Source organism: Haliotis asinina, chromosome 7 (assembly GCF_037392515.1).
Source record: "Haliotis asinina isolate JCU_RB_2024 chromosome 7, JCU_Hal_asi_v2, whole genome shotgun sequence".
Classification (NCBI taxonomy): domain Eukaryota; kingdom Metazoa; phylum Mollusca; class Gastropoda; order Lepetellida; family Haliotidae; genus Haliotis; species Haliotis asinina.
In genome coordinates this window covers 6,342,705-6,359,879 of record NC_090286.1, presented here as the reverse complement: position 1 = coordinate 6,359,879, position 17,175 = coordinate 6,342,705, and the positions used below count along the sequence as shown (strand labels likewise).

The following is a 17,175-nucleotide window of genomic DNA, read 5'->3' as shown; positions in this document are numbered from 1 at the left end:
CTCTCACAAGACACCAAAATGGAAAGAAAATCTACAATAATGGGTTTCCCTATCTCAAATAGTTTTTGAGAAAATCTGTACCCATTGGTAATACAGACTACTAAAAGCCATAACTCCATTAAAAATTGTAACATGGTTGTAACTCCATCACAGCATCCATGTCCTGAAGACACATACCAAATTTGGTTTCTCTGTCAAAACAGTTTTTGAGAAAATCTGTCTCCATCATATCGGAAGAGCAGACGGACAAAGCTTCTAACTAAATCCGACTCCCACTTTTCACACTCTCCAGAGCATGTTATGTTCTAGAATACAAAAGAGTACCAAGTTCAAAGGGATTAACCAAAGTTTGTTTTCAAACTGAGAGACCAATATGGACAACTCACAATGTATCAAAGGCTGCTGAGAGATCAGACAACACGAGACCCACGAGGAAGTGCTGCTGTCTGAACTCTGGTGTCAACTCGAGGAACACTCCCTTGTCTGTCAGAGTACTGGTGGATGTGTTGGAAGCGAAGGAGTGGTGTGAGATGGCGCTCCCGGAGCTAGGGGTGGGGCTGGATGTACCTGAAGGGGTTAGGGGGGTGGCGAAGGGGAGGTTGAGGGGGAAGTAGTGTTCGTGAGAGCAGATGATGCGGATGAAGTCCAGGCGAAGCAGGATGAGGCTGGTGGAGTCTGACAACTGAGACATGCGGCCTGCAATCTGGAAAGAAAAGCAGGTAGATGTTTAGTATGTATCTGAGTCAGAATGTGATGCTTGACACATGGTGTATGAAAAACTGCTGTTTACAAATTCCCATAAATGATTAGTGAATGATGTTTAATGTTAAAGAGCTTCTGAGATGCTAGAGAATATCTGTGATAACTTTTAAATATGAGAACTGTCAACATGTTCAGATTTTATCATAAAGGTAATGAGACAGACCCATTTGTCTGTGGACTTCTAACACTGTATTCCCCTAGTCCGCAGATTGTGCTTTGCTGTGTACTCACCGTGCGACAGTAGGTGTGGATGTATGTGAAGATAGTGCCTCGGTCCATCAGACACATCAAGTCGTGGAGGAAAAACGCTAAGCTGGTGTTGAGGCTCTTGATCAAAGGAGGATCCTGCAACATGAGAGAGTAAGCCTCATTTTATTCAGCATTCAGCAATTTCCTAAGTTCATGGTCTCAGTTTGTAAATATTTGAGTCTGGACCAGGTAATCCTGTGATCAACAGCATGAACATCAAATTGGGAACTCATAACATGTCAACCAAGTCATCAAGCCCGTTAGTCGCCTGTTATGACAAGCATGGGTTACTGAAGGCCAACAATCTAACCTACACAGATCTAGACCTACACAGATCCCTGCAACATCACAATATAACATCAATACTGGAAACAAAATAAGAGGGACAAAGTGAAGTTTAATTAATAACAAAACATACATATTTCCATTTTGTAGACCTTGAGTTGTTCAAACACAGCCTTTGAGACAATTAGAGTATTCCCATTACCTACATAATAGTATGCAAGTTTACTGTGATTCCTTAAGACAGTTTCCTGATGTGCATAAGGGAGAGAACTCCGCACAATGAACTGAATGCTTTTAGAGAAACTACATAAAGAATTACAATTCTTTGACTACTACCAGATTAAATGTCACACAATCTACTTCTTACTCTGTGAGTGATGGCAGTCTCACACAGCTTGCAGTTTTATTTCAGCAAAATCACACTGCGTAAAAGAACTTTATATTTAGTTTATATGAAATGTCAGTATTTTCAAGATCCTTCCTAAATATGAACATTGTTTTTTAGGACCTTCCAATAAGACTCATAATTTTTGATTGAGCATGCGCGAGACAGAGTAGACGTGTTTATGTCGGCTCTCACAATGGGTATTTCTCTATGCCTATATCGAATGAAAATTGGCTGCTTTCTTCAACCTGACAGGACCAAAAAATCATTCAAAGGCCTAAAAGTTGATGGAGGTAAAGTGTCTTTGTGTCTAAAACTTCTATTGCTACTTAGCGTGCTGCTTGTGACGAGCGGGTCGGTGGAGGTAAACCCAGGTCCACGAGGATCTAGGGCACACCAACAAACTCTTTCAGCAGACAGTGACGGTGCCCTCAGAATCGACAATGAGTCAGGTGAAGTAATCTCTATGTTGAAGGACATAAAGTGCGATATAGAAAACATGAACAGAAACTTTGAAACTCTGAATACAAAGGTCGCCAACATGGCGGCCGACATCACCACACAAATGGATAATTTGAGAATCGAAAACAAAGACTTGAAGAAAAAATTAGCAGAAGTCAGCGACCGACTAGAGGATCTGGAGTCGCGAAGCCGAAGAAACAACCTTATATTTCATGGGATTGAAGGTGAAACAGGTGAATCCTGGGAAGTGACAGAAAGAAAGGTAAAAGACTTCATGAAACACGCCTTGAAGTTTGATGATGATTCTGTCAACAACACTGTTATTGTAAGAGCGCATCGCCTAAACCCACGCAAAGCCGGGTCCCCAATAATTGCTAATTTCCTGAAATCAACTGAGAAAAGTGGCATTTTTATGGCAGCAAGACGAAATCTTCCTCGAGACAGTGGGAAACGCGTGACTGAGGATTTCACTAGCAAAGTGCGGGAGGAGCGTCGTCTGCTATCACCTTATTTCGTGAAAGCCCGGGACAGTGGGAAGAGAGTCAAGATGAGACAGAATAAACTTATAATTGAGAACTCTGTGTTCATCTATGATCGGGTGAAGGAGACAATCGTCAAGATTTCTGGTAAACCCAAGGATTTACCACCAAATTCACCTCCCGACTGCCAGCGGGCAACGCCCACAAAACCACGTGGTGATGTGTTTACATCGAATGCTAAATATAGCAGTGATGTGACAGGGGACGTAACTCTAAGTGCATGATGCGGCGGCCAGGGCCAATGTAAACGCTCACTTTCCATCTTATCTTGGAACATTGAAGGTTTGGCAAAGTTTAGTAATGACACCAGCTTTAAAGAGTATTGTTCTATGTATGACATTGTTGCTTTTGGCGAGTCATTTGTCAGAGATCATAAAGATTTTTGTGATTTTCTCACTGGATACAGAACGTTCAATTGTGTTCGCCCTAAATTGCATACACGAGGTCGTTACAGTGGTGGTGTTACTGTATTTGTAAGAGATGGTTTAGTGATCAACAGCTTAATTAGCAGACTGTATGACAACTTCTATAACTGTGTCGTTCTTCTTCTCCGTTCATCGTTACTCTCATGGGACTGTGATACTGTTTTGATATTACCGTATTTGTCTCCAGAAAACTCCCCCATCTACAGTAATCATGGTGACTATGATGGTATGACAGAACTGAGTGATTAACTGTTTACTATTGTTTGTGATCATCCTGACAAGGAGATATTCCTAGCTGGCGACTTGAATGCTCGCATGAAGGACTTTATTGACTACATTCCTGATGACAATCTATCTCTTGTATATGACTCTAATGATTATCCATGTGATACTTTTGATACCCCAAGATCAACTAAAGATATTCATGTTCATAATAATTATGGTATTAAGCTAGCAGAATTATGCCGCACATATAGTATTCATGCTTTAAATGGTCGCCTGTTTAATGACACCAGTGGTGAATTTACTTGTGTAACCCATAATGGTACCAGTCTTGTTGACTACATGCTGGCATCAACAACCCTTTTTCCCCATATTACTGATTGGAACTGAGGATAAATCATGCCATTTTCCTCTTTACTGTACACTGGATCTTGATATTGGTTTTTTGTCTGAACCAGTCAAGCAGCAATCTTCACCACAGAATGACACCCAAAATGATGAAAGTGTCACATGGTACAAATACTTATGGCACAGAGATTCAGACAATAATTTCCTACATAAATTATTAAGTAATCTCAATGCATCTCTCAATACACTATGTGATCTTATAACCACTAACACAGACCAGGCACTATCCTTTTTAGTGAATGTTATACAAGATGCAGCAAATCATACAAAGCAAGTCTATAAAGGTATTACCACACAGAAATATCTTACACAGCCACCATGGTGGGACGAGGAATTAGAAAGAATTAAGCATGATAAATATGCAGCACTACGTGCACACAGGGACCATAACCATGACATTAACATTTACAAACAATACCGTAACACTTTCAAGCAGCTATTTAAGAAGAAGAAAAGGAAATATTTACAAACACAGAAAGATAAATTAATTTCAGCTAGATCTGATCCTAGACAATTTTGGAAACTTATTAAAATGAACAGAATGTCCAGTTGTACTTCCCAACAAATAACCTGTAAACAATGGTACGTTCACTTCCAAACACTACTCTCTGCAGACAACACGAATCAGCTCCAACACACTGAACAGTCTACTGATACTCAATCCTCTACAGGTACACTCAACCAGCCTATAACCCAGGAAGAAGTTATGTCTCACATTAAACTGTTAGCAAACAATAAGTCACCCGGACCAGACGGTATTGGAAATGAATTTCTTAAAGTCTCTAAAGACTATATTACACCTATTCTTACAAGATTATATAATCGCATACTCAATACCGGTCACTTTCCAAGTGCATGGGGACACAGCATCATATGTCCATTATTTAAGTCAGGTAACAAATCAGATACCAACAACTACAGGGGCATTTCCCTCATTGACTCACTGTGTAAAGTATTTACTTCATTACTGAACAGTAGGCTGCAGACATGGTGTGATGAAAATAATGTGTTAGGTGACTTTAAAGCAGGTTTTAGACCTGGCTATTCTACAGTAGACCATATATTTACCCTTAATGCTATTGCAACAAAATATTCATGCAAAAGAAATGGAAGATTTTACTGTTTGTATATTGACTTTAGTAAAGCATTTGACACTTTAAACCACAATATTCTCTTAAATGCATTGAAAGATGTTGGTGTGTCAGGCAAATTTTTCAACATTGTATCATCCATGTACAACAGTCTGTCTGCCTGTGTGAGAACAAGCACTGGTTTGTCTCAATCATTTGCATGTAATATCGGTACTCGACAGGGTTGTATCTTAAGTCCTCAGATATTTATCATATTCATTAACCATTTGTATACATTATTGGAGGATGTAGGTGGCAGAGGGGTGTTTATTTCACACAATGTAGATGACTTGTATGCCCTAATCTTTGCAGATGATGTTCTGCTCTGGCAGATAGTTGTAACCAGTTGCAGTTAAAGATAAATGCACTAGAACTATTTTGTAATAATACAGGTATGTGTGTAAATTTGAAGAAAACTAAGGTAGTTGTGTTTAGACAGGGGGGTCCACTTAGGTCTTATGAGAAATGGTACTACAAGGGAGATCCTATTGAAGTAGTTTCATCCTACCGTTACTTAGGTTTAACATTTACTCCGAAACTTGTATGGAGTAAGGCGCAAACAATACTAGCATCCCAGGCAAACAAGGCAATATTAGCAATTAATGGTTTCCAGAGGAAAGTTGGTAATATTTCCTGTCCAGACCTCTTTAAGATATTCGATTCAATGATTACCCCTATTTTATGTTATGGTTCAGAAGTCTGGGGATTATCTTATTGTAAAACTGTCGAGTCTGTTCATCTTGCTTTCTGCAAATATTTTCTTAAAGTCAACAAATCCACTTCATCAAATATGGTTTTAGGAGAATGTGGTAGGTATCCACTACAGCGTGTGTACACAACAAAGGTTATTAAGTATTGGTGTCACTTATTGCAGCTACCCAAAGATAGATTACCATACCAGTCCTACATGATGCTTAAGGCACTTGATGAGTGTGGGAGAATTACATGGGCTAGTAAGGTTAAACATTTACTATTCCAGTTTGGTTTTGGTTATGCCTGGTTAAGTCACAATGTTGGAGATTCAAAGGTTTTCATATCTATGTTCAAACAGCGGTTATGTGATAATTTACAGCAGACATGGTACTCCTCTCTAGAGTCTTCACCCAAATGTTACCTCTACAAATCGTACAAATCTTTGTTGGATGTTGAAAAGTACCTACGATGTGATTTACCTCTTTATGTAAGAACTGCTATTTCTAGATTTAGATGTTCAAACTTCAAAATTGCCATAGAAACTGGAAGATACACTAATACTGATAGACATCTAAGAGTGTGTAGCCACTGCAAAAATAATAATGTAAATGTCATTGAGGATGAATTCCATATTTTATTGGAATGCCCACTATATGCAGATATTAGAACGAAATACCTTAGTAATACGCTAAAGAAACCACACAACCTCATGTCTGTTGTTAACATTTTTAAAGATCCCAACACAAATACTCTCCATAATGTTGGACATTTCCTCTTTCATGCTGAAAAGAGGATCCATTTAAAATATGCTCAGCGACTGTAATTGAATTATGTTTGTATTTTGGGCCTGTGGCCTTTATACAGAATAAAATATGTCTATGTCTATGTCTATGTCATAATTTTTGGTGACTCTCCACTGATTGTTTCTGAAAACTGCTGTCCACCTCCGTTTAATGAATTCCCAGTCCCTTGGTGTTTTTGCTTGACTTAGAAATGTAAGATCTCAGTTTTCCAAGTAGAACAAAGACAAAAATGATTCCAACCTACTAATCTTGATGATCTTTCGGTTGGGATGATCCACAACCAATTTCAAAGCCATCAAGTACTGAACATGCTATATTTGCTCTCAGCTTCAACCATACCCGGATATATCTGTCGACGATGTCTCTGATGAGGGTGTTGACGAGGGAGGATATATCATCCAGGAAGTGGCCAGGGAAGCGCATCTGTCTTGGAGCAGTGAGTTGATCTGTTTGACTCAGATGCTCAGCCATACTCTTGACCTGGCAAAATATTCAAATCTTCAGTATTCTGGATCACAATGGATGGCCACACAATCTGGGGGAGATAATCACAGTAAGGAAGACGGACATCAGTGTCATCAATACACAGTGTAGTAAAGTACTGTTGGAAAAAAACCAAACTGTTTTCACACTGTTACTCTGCATCCCAAAGATTTACCCAACTGCAAATAGCATATGTCAAAATAACCCACTTCAGTCTAACTACGCATACAGTGGGATTCCTAAGAGGATATCCAGAAAAGCCTGTTTACTTGTAAAATTGGGCATAAGATTGACAAAATCACAAATATCTGCTGAAAACAACAGATCAGACAATAGATGGCAATTAGGTCGCTCAGTCATGTGTGACGACAGACTGTCAACTCACCTGGCATGACATACATGTGCTCCCTATAGGCACAAGGGGTCATCTCAAAGGTATTATATGCTTTTTCATGTGTGCTGAATATGCCTTATCTATTGATTACCAATAGGACCACCTGAAGATCGACAGGACTGGATATTATTTGTACATTGTTATTTCATGTCATGTACTTCCCCAGTCTAATTCTGCAACTACGCTTGTTGTAAGAGGCGACTAACAGGGTCGGGTGATCAGGCTCGCTGACTTGGTTGACACATGTCATCGGTTCCCAATTGTGCACATCGATGCTCATGTTGCTGATCACTGGATTGTCTGGTCCAGACTCAATTATTTACAGACCACCGCCATATTGCTGGAATATTGCGGAGTGTGGTGTAAAACTCAACTCACTCACCATTATAATTCCCCTAATGGCTTATCATATCTTAGCTGATATATGTATCCCCCAGCCCCATCCCAAACATCATCTGTGACACCCATCCTGCATTTGCATTTGAGGCGACCCCTCCTGTGTTTCTTTCTATAGTGACAATGAGATTCCATGGTAGCCACATCCTTAATAGGTTCAATATTAAAGTTATTCTTTTTTTATGTCAATTATCATTTATAATGAAGTCTAATTTCAACATGGGCATTTAAAAAATGTCCTTTGTAATACAATATGATTGCTCACTATCTGCATAAAGCCATAGTTTGTTCCAAATAAGCTGCTTTGGGTTTAGACAAAAAAGGCATTGTTCATTCCTGCACTAATCTCTCCTCAGTTAAGTCCATTTTTTACGTTTCCTATCTCCCTATGACTGGAACTGTAGATAAGCTGAAATTAGTTTAACAGATATTTCACTGTCACATATCAACTACATCAATTATAACAATAACTGTGAAAAAACACTTTTTTTTCTATTTCCGACAGTAATTTGGTGATAATTCTGGGGTCTGAGGATGACTGGCTGGGGAACACGATACACACACATATACACACAAATGAAACTACATACAATGAGATATCTATAAGTGAAGCCAGATGTAACAAGATTGCCATTCAACAATTGCAATGACTTAATGGACAGAACATGAGAAATAGTGACACACAGTTAACTTTCTTTATTCTATGATGGCTTGAGAATCAGCAATGCTCTTTGTCAAAGAGACAAAAATAGTGCTGTGTATTCTCATAATGAGTAACCATCCTCCATAACATGCACGGTCAACAACACACACGTTACTGTGTCCACAATAGAGAATGGTAACTTACATACCAAAACTTAGTACACAATGTCTCTCTGGTCACAATAAATTGTCCATGTTTAACATTCTACAAAGTCACTGTGGTCTAAATGACTTAGTGACATACATGGCACTTGTCAACATCAGCCAAGGAAAAACTAAATTACTTAGAAACATATAACTGACAACACACAAGAGGGCTTACAATAAGTTCGAAGAAGAACCAGGCATTGGCGAGTGCTGTCTCCCTCATTGAACCACTTGATACAACCCACTGTAAAGCGAGCTCTTCATGGACCAGCTGTAAACAAAATTGTAAACCAAAAGTTACTGTGTTCTGTAATCTGACTGGTTGAAAAACATGATTAAATGGTATTAGATTCCCGGAAACTGAAAGACTGTTCACCGCGTATTGACACATTAACAATTGTTTTGTTGTGTCATCAACAGTGGTGACGTCATGCAAATCATATTGTGATGTAAAGTTAGAATGACGTCACAAATGAGCAACTCCAGATGCTACCATGAGAACCAGCTGAAACGGCCAGCTGATGACACTTCACTGCTGTGTCCGTATTCCATGTAAACGAGTGCAGACAGTAAAACCCCTTTGGTTTACTTTTGTGTTTACAATGTCGATAAACATCATGTGTTGGCCAATATCCGGGTGTTATTGAGTATTTGAAGCACGGGAATATTTCATTTGAAACCTCCGGCTGACAGGATTGAGTGAGTTACAGCTATACATTCCTGGTACTCTGCCAAGACACCTCGGTTCAAACAATGGAAAAGGAATCAGTAAGTGGACAGTAATCACATATACAGTAATGTTAGCGCCTTTCATTTTGACATGCCTGAATGAGACGAGCAAGTGATTGAAAGAATGAACACCATGTACACCGTCAGGTCACGGTGACATATAACTATAGCTTACATACTTTGCTGCTCAGCTTCCATGTGTGTGATCACACAATGCTACCAGTTCAACAGTCTTTAATAAACAGTGCACTGTACCCTCTGTCACAATGGCTGATTAAGTTAAAAGCAATACTTAGAAGTTTCCATGAGACAACATACAAGAATTTTAGCGATAAATGAATGAACACAATAGCAGTATCTGTTTATGGCTTTTGATGTAGTATTTGCTTGACAACTCTTTCTGTGTGGCATGGCCGTCATTCAGAGAGATACATACTTTCTTCCCTCTCATCTTGGAGAATCCCTGGGTTCCAATCTCATCCATCTTTACACTGCCTCCACGCTCAAAACGCCCAGCTGGACCAACACAGAGAATTCATACTGACTTCAGAAGTTCACTATTAAAGGTAGCATATCTTAGCATCTCAAACAACTCAGATTATAGTATCCAGATCATATGAAGGCCTTTATCATATTTCACCATGGTCATGTAAAGGTTTCAGTACTTTGTTTTATATATAGCTTAAGGCTTTCAACACTAGTAATTACTTTATGTTTAAAGCTACCTTCAGCCCCGGAAACTTAACAAATTTGTTTCATGCCCCAAGAAAGCTAAACAAAGCTGGAAACTTTGAACAGGTTTATCAAATATTGTCACCTTTACCAAGGAAATAACACCATAATAAACTCTGTACCGTTGAAGCCAAACACCTCAGCATCCGGGGAGGTTGGGGTCTGTCCGGCCAGGTCTGGATTACTGGTACTTCTCATGTAGGACTGTTTGGTGATAGGCAGGGATGACGGACGCCCCAGAGTGTTGTAGCCTCCCTGGGAGTGCATGGTGGGGCTGCCTAGGCTTTGAGGGGAGTCTGCAAATATAGAGCAATGAAGCTGGCTGATAACTGTTGGAAATACCCCTGGCATTCCTCCTTATTCGAATGGGGAATAAACACTGAAGTTCTTTCAATATCTATCATGTATAAGATGATACTGAAGGATTCCTACATAGAGATTGAATGATTCCTACAAATGTCATCAAAGGATGTGTGAAAAAGTGAGTGAGTGAGTGAGTGAGTGAGTGAGTGAGTGAGTGAGTGAGTGATTGAGTGAGTGAGTGAGTGAGTGAGTGAGTGAGTGAGTGAGTGAGTGAGTGAGTGAGTGAGTGATTGAGTGAGGTTTCACTAAACAGTTTCCCAGCTATATGGCGGTAGCATGGAAATAATCAAGTCTGGACCAGACAATCCAGTGGTCAACAGCATGGGATCCAGTGACATGTCAACCAGGTTAGCAAGTCTGACCACCTGAACTGACTACTCGCCTCTACTGATAAACATGAAGATCATTTCTAACCCGGATCTTCACAAGGAGATGAGCATGAGCACCATTCCACAAAGTCATTGGAGCGCTAAGGTGATCATAAGTCAGATACGTACAAGTTGCATAGCACTTTGTTACCTTGCAGAGTGACGGATTATCAAACTTGAAATAGTTACACAATCAAACAAGAAAAAATAGAGATATTGGTGCATATTAGAGCATGAACTCACATGAAACGTTCAAATATGCCACAAACTGCGAAAAAGCAGCAAAATACACATATTGGAATCTGACTGATCAGAGCTATGTCAGTACACAGATCTAACAGAAATGTGAAATAATCCAAGAAACAAAGGCACCAATAACTGTTATTACAATGCATAACAGCAACAAACCGTTTTAGTGAGGACATTTTGTGTGTCTGTGAGGAAATGCGTTTGACTGGCTGTTTGGAAAGGTACAAATTGGATTCTTGGTGTATCTATCACATGTTTGGTGTATTTGGTATATACACTGGTGTATTTATACCAAATGTTTTAAGAAAGATGTTTCTTGTGTGTGTAAAACCTTGCTACTACGTACTCTGTGATGAGGGAGGGCTTGGAATTTTACTGCAGTACTGGATGTAGGCAGCAAGGATTGAGTTCCGGCCATTAGCATCATTCTTGTCTTCCAGGAGCTCTGAGCACTGCTGAACTATCTGTGCAATTGCCTCGAACGAACTCTGGCCCGTATTTACTGCAATTACAAGATGTAAAAATATTAACTGAATAATTTAAAAACTGTGAGTGGTTGTGTTTCAGTGTATGAGCAAGGGGGAAAAATAGCACCTTGGTACAACCCACAATCAAGACAAATGAGAGATATGGACCCAGGAATCAGCAGATCCTAGCAAGCATGGAGGAAGCACTGCAGCTCCCTAAACCACACAGACATCCATGCCCCTACACATACCTCTTCAAATGGTCATTTGTTGTCAGCTGTCAATAAGAAACCATTTGCAATCTACCCATACCCAAATTAGCTGTAACAGCCAGGAATGCTTGTACACCTGTCCTGCTGGTACAGACAAGCCAGTGATAGGAATCTTGAATACAACTGAAGTTGTGTAGCATGTGAACTTACAATCACCAGATCCACCCATTTACTCTCCTTGCAATAGAAGCATTGAGTGCAGGAGACAAATCTCCTTGTGAAAGTGAATGAATGAGTGAATTTAGTTTTATGCCGCTTTTTGCAATATTCCAGCAATATCACGACAGGGGATACCATAAAATGGGCTTCACACATAGTACCTATGTGGGGAGTCGAACCAGGTCTTCAGCATGATGAGAGAACGCTTTAACCACTAGGCTACCCCACCGCCCCTATCAAGTAAAGTCAACACTGAAGAAAAAATATTACAAATCAACCTAAGACAAAACACATACAATAACAGAATAACGGATTCATTATTCATATATCACACACACTGTACACTTACAAATGTTTCCCCCAATGACTGGTGGTCTTGCCATCAGCATGATCAGTTTGTCCAGAATGAGGGGCAGGAAGTGGATGAGGTTCTCTCCCTTGGCCTTCACAACATCCATGATACTTCGCTTCAACTCATTTTCAAAGTGAACTTCTGTCATGCGTGGTGGGATCTTCTGTTCGTGTGCTGCGTTGATGTAATGCAGGAAGCGATCGATGTGTTCATCCTGAATCATGAAGTGAGTGTGACTGAGAATGACTGCTTGGTTTCTTGTTTAAAGGCACATTCAGCAATATTCCAGGGCCTGTTTTCACTGAATCCCCTGATTCAAAAATCAACTTGGGACTAACACCTTTAAGAAAGTCTGTCAATAAGAGAGATTGTCATAAATACACATGAAAACTTCAGATTCTCCCTTGTTTTAGTCTCCCAGATTTGTTTTGGTATAATAGGGGGTAATCATTTTATATACTGGTACTACCTCTTTAAATAAATGTGGGAGAAGATCAGACCACATGAAAGTGTAGGGACAAAGTGTGAAAAGCGGAGATTATGCTGTTTTTGTAACAACGGGAAATAAGCATCTTTAGCCAAAGTGAGACCTATATGAATAATTTCTAAGGGTATGTAACTCTTAGCTCCAGTGCTCTCAGGAAACAGGACTTCAATTAACTGTCCTCAATGCTTGCTCCTAGGAGCAAATCACATGGTGTCATGGAGCGACGGCACTAAATCAACAAGGCATTGATCCTGATTACCCAACCTAAATATGATGAGCACAGACTGGTGTTGACCTCCATCAACTGGAATCCACAGCCTCAAAGTATTCCAGTCATTTGTTGTATCAGCTTACTGTGTGAGTGAAGTCAAAGAGTACCAGACTGTCAAGATGTTAAATTAACACTTAACTCACAAGCATGGGAATCCTAATCAGATACACAATGGGATTTCAACCCATAGTCATACCTACTTTCCAGCAAACTTCCCTTATAATAAGTCCTGATAATACCAAGGCCACACACAGTTGTGGACATACCTGAGAATGAACCGATGAGACAGCTTTGATGTTGACGCTGAACACACATTTCTGGTTATCTACCCACTTCATGTTGGGCAGCTTGATCTGTACACAGACAGAGATTAATCAATGAGAGAGATACATGAGGCAATGATAATTCTTAATGACTGGTTGAAAACTTTTGATGAAAAACGTCTTTGACAGATATATAGAAATTGCACTAAGTCTTTGAAGTTATTTCAAAATTTCAAAATTGGAAAACTCCCCAGGAACAATTTACATGTACAAAGAAATGATGGCTTGTCTCTCTCACTTACATCTGGATGCAACATGGAGAAGCGAGGAGGTGGCTTCTCCACAGAGACGGGCAGTGAGAATTCTCCTGTCTGCAGCCGTCCGTCTTTCATCAACGGCAACCACTGAAACATGGACGTTGTTGACAGTGAATATAACTGCACACTACTTCCAGCAATAATGCAGTGGAGCACAACAGATATTGGCTTCACACATAGTACCTATGTAGAGAATCAAACACAGGTCTTTGGTTGAATAAGAAAACACTTAACCATTAAAACCTGTAAATAATCAAAATCAAAATAATCAAAACCACAGAAATCCATGGACATACTGATATAATGCAAGCAAGCCATCAAACCTGATGATACCATCTATTTTGTCTGTCACCATATACATTCTGAAGGAATATAAGATCACCCCTCAGCTATCCTATGTTTGCCAAAAACTGAAGCTGAATGGATCTGGTGTTCATATTCATTGACTGGGTTTACTGTTTGTTACCCCTACAAGATTGTGTCGCACGTTATTGATCACCAGATTGTCTGGTTTAGGGTTGTGGTTGTTTATTGTTGTTAACACTACACTCAGCCACATTTCAACTACATGGCAACAGTAAGTACATAAATGAGTCTGGTCCAGACAATCCAGTGATCAACATCATGAGTATCAATCTACACAATTGGGATATAACATCATGAGTCAACCAAGTCAGTGAGTCTGACCACCCAATCCCATTAGTCACCTCTTGCAAAAAGCATGGATTGCAGAAGACCAATTCTGACCATGATCTTCACAGACCTCATAAGTATTATTCATAGACCACCATCGTAACCCTGATCTTCAGTGGTATCAGGATTGTGACGCAACTGCTTACGGCAACTGCTACATAGGTGGAATATTGAGACAGAAAGATTGAGTATGGTATGTATATTTGTAGTCTCTTGTTAAAATATATGGCCTTGTATCCATAAAATAGTGCTATCAATGTACAGTTGATGCCTTCCTCCTAATAAAAATGGATGGCCATATACTTTTAGAGTTTACTGTTTGGAGTGAGTGAGTGAGCGAGCGAGCAAGCTGTGATCAATGCCTTGTTCAAGTTATACTATGTCAAGTCAGCTTCAGCTTTATATAGAAGTAAGACATGAAGTTGAAATGGCCTAAGATGTTTTGGTGTAACTGAAGATAACATTGACAAATACAGAAACATAATTGAAGCCAAATAATACTGAAAAAGTCTATGCAGGTAAGTAAGCTGAAAATAACTTGTATACTTACTGTGTAGCCAACAGGTATCTCCACAGGTGTAGGCTCATTCTTCTTCACTTGGCAGCTGATGTGGTACACTGTGAACATCAGGTGGTGCTGCTCATTCAGTCGTCCTGGCAACCGAATCTTGATCTCCTCATAGAAGTCTGGCGATCTGGAGACAGTCAAGAAATGATAAACTACTCACGTTAAACAATGGAGACTGCACAGTAAAAACTCGAACAAACCTGTAGAGGTTGCAGATTCTTTGAATAGAGTCCTCCTTGGGGTACTTATAAGCATTTAAATGTTCTTTAAATTCTTGCAACAGCTGTAACCATATTTTTGAATAAAAAATATGTACAAAACAAAAAACATTGTTTTGTCTTGTGAGACCACCCCTACTGGGAATCCTGGACCCGTGACAGCCAAGGGCAGGTAACCCTCAGGCTATAGCCTCAAGCCAAACACTTCCTTTTCTGTCGCCCGCCTGTACCCCAAGGGGGATCTCTATCAAAAAGAATCCTAATATAAATGTGATCCAGAACATGCTGATATCACACACTGAGAAATTGTTTTGAGTATTCATTTTTTTTTTTATCCCCATGTGGTCAGTGCCTTTGAAATTCTTAAATAAATTAATTTAAAACAAAACATTCCACCCCAGGGTGTCAGACACTGCATGAGCCCACAGTAGTGATGTGATATACGGAGAGTGAGTTCAATATTCACTGTTGGAGATTTTGAGAATTAGTGAGCATGGTGTAATGCCATTTTAGCAATATTCAAACTATATCATGGTGATGGGCACCTGAAGTGGGCTTCACACATAGTACCCATATGGTAAATACAACATACGTGTTTGGTATGAAAATCACTCAGATGTCCCACCACACATGAACTGGTGATGCCAGGATTTGATCATCAAATAAAGATATGTATTGACTGTTTGTTTGTTTTCTAATGCCAAACTCATCAATATTCCAGATATACGGATATATGTGGTAAAATAATCGACTCTGGACCATATGATCAAATGATCAACAACAAGAGTATCGATTTACACAACTGGGATACGATGACATGTGTCAACCAAGTTAATGAGTCTGAGCACTCGACCCCACAAATTGCCTCTTATGACAAGCATTGGTTGCTGAAACCATATCTCTCTTGGATTTTCATAGCCAGGTCTCAAATGAAATACAGGCACACAAGCAAAAAGGGACAACACTGGTTACACTGTAGATATTTCCAATTTTCACATGCACACTTCAAACAACTCAGAAAGTCAATTCAGTAATGGTGAACTAATTTCTGCATCTTCTTCCAGTTTCTCTGAACTTCTGCCATTATTCTAAGAAATGTGTAAAATTGTAGGTGTGAGTACTGACTTGTTGTGGTAGGTCACTGCTGTGTAGGCTTCTCGGGTCAACTCAGGACAGCTTGACTTCCCAAATATCACCTGAAACAACCATGGGCAAATAACAGCAACAAGAGTATGACATCTTGGAATCGCTCATCAGGGTGTTTAATTGCAAATTTTAAGACAGAATATGGAGATCAATCACCCTTAGGCATCAGCTTCACATATTGTACCGGTGCAAAGAACCAAACCCAGGTCTTCAGTGTGGCGAGCAAACACAACACTTCAACCACAGCACCGCCCCTCAGATGTATGGACAACAGGATGGTGTGTAACTGTAGAGGACAACAGGATGGTGTGTAACTGTAGAGGACAACAGGATGGTGTGTGACTGTAGAGGACAACAGGATAGTGTGTGACTGTAGAGGACAATTGGATGGTGTGTGACTGTAGAGGACAATTGGATGGTGTGTGACTGTAGAGGACAACAGGATGGTGTGTGACTGTAGAGGACAACAGGATAGTGTGTGACTGTAGAGGACAATTGGATGGTGTGTGACTGTAGAGGACAACTGGATGGTGTGTGACTGTAGAGGACAACAGGATGGTGTGTGACTGTAGAGGACAACAGGATGGTGTGTGACTGTAGAGGACAACAGGATGGTGTGTGACTGTAGAGGACAACAGGATAGTGTGTGACTGTAGAGGACAACAGGATAGTGTGTGACTGTAGAGGACAACAGGATAGTGTGTGACTGTAGAGGACAACAGGATAGTGTGTGACTGTAGAGGACAACAGGATAGTGTGTGACTGTAGAGGACAACAGGATAGTGTGTGACTGTAGAGGACAACAGGATAGTGTGTGACTGTAGAGGACAACAGGATAGTGTGTGACTGTAGAGGACAGTTGGATAGTGTGTGACATATGATGGTAGGACACCTACTGGTATTGCATGCACCTCTTCTTCTCCCACCATGTACTGGACCTTCACAGCCAAGTTACGAGCCGACCCCTGGCGGTTGGTGAAGTTCAGGGACTTGGGGTACACGAACAGGAGATTTCTGAAGAAATACAGTGAGAGAA

The 17,175-nt window shown here is 40.1% G+C and overlaps 1 protein-coding gene across 3 annotated transcripts in view; it reads right to left on the bottom strand.

The window, feature by feature from the left end:
- LOC137290235 (dedicator of cytokinesis protein 7-like) overlaps positions 1–17,175 on the bottom strand; it is a 57,160-nt gene that overhangs the window by 24,881 nt on the left and 15,104 nt on the right. For all 3 annotated transcript variants that reach the window (XM_067820988.1, XM_067820990.1, XM_067820989.1), the window contains exons 15-27: positions 17,036–17,153; positions 16,119–16,189; positions 14,758–14,902; positions 13,500–13,601; positions 13,201–13,287; positions 12,174–12,390; positions 11,273–11,428; positions 10,069–10,242; positions 9,651–9,730; positions 8,661–8,756; positions 6,703–6,843; positions 994–1,107; positions 387–703 (exon numbers count right to left, since the gene is read on the bottom strand). In XM_067820988.1, the coding sequence (XP_067677089.1) occupies positions 387–703; positions 994–1,107; positions 6,703–6,843; positions 8,661–8,756; positions 9,651–9,730; positions 10,069–10,242; positions 11,273–11,428; positions 12,174–12,390; positions 13,201–13,287; positions 13,500–13,601; positions 14,758–14,902; positions 16,119–16,189; positions 17,036–17,153 (1,818 nt within the window). The remainder of the gene's footprint in view (positions 1–386; positions 704–993; positions 1,108–6,702; positions 6,844–8,660; positions 8,757–9,650; positions 9,731–10,068; positions 10,243–11,272; positions 11,429–12,173; positions 12,391–13,200; positions 13,288–13,499; positions 13,602–14,757; positions 14,903–16,118; positions 16,190–17,035; positions 17,154–17,175) is intronic.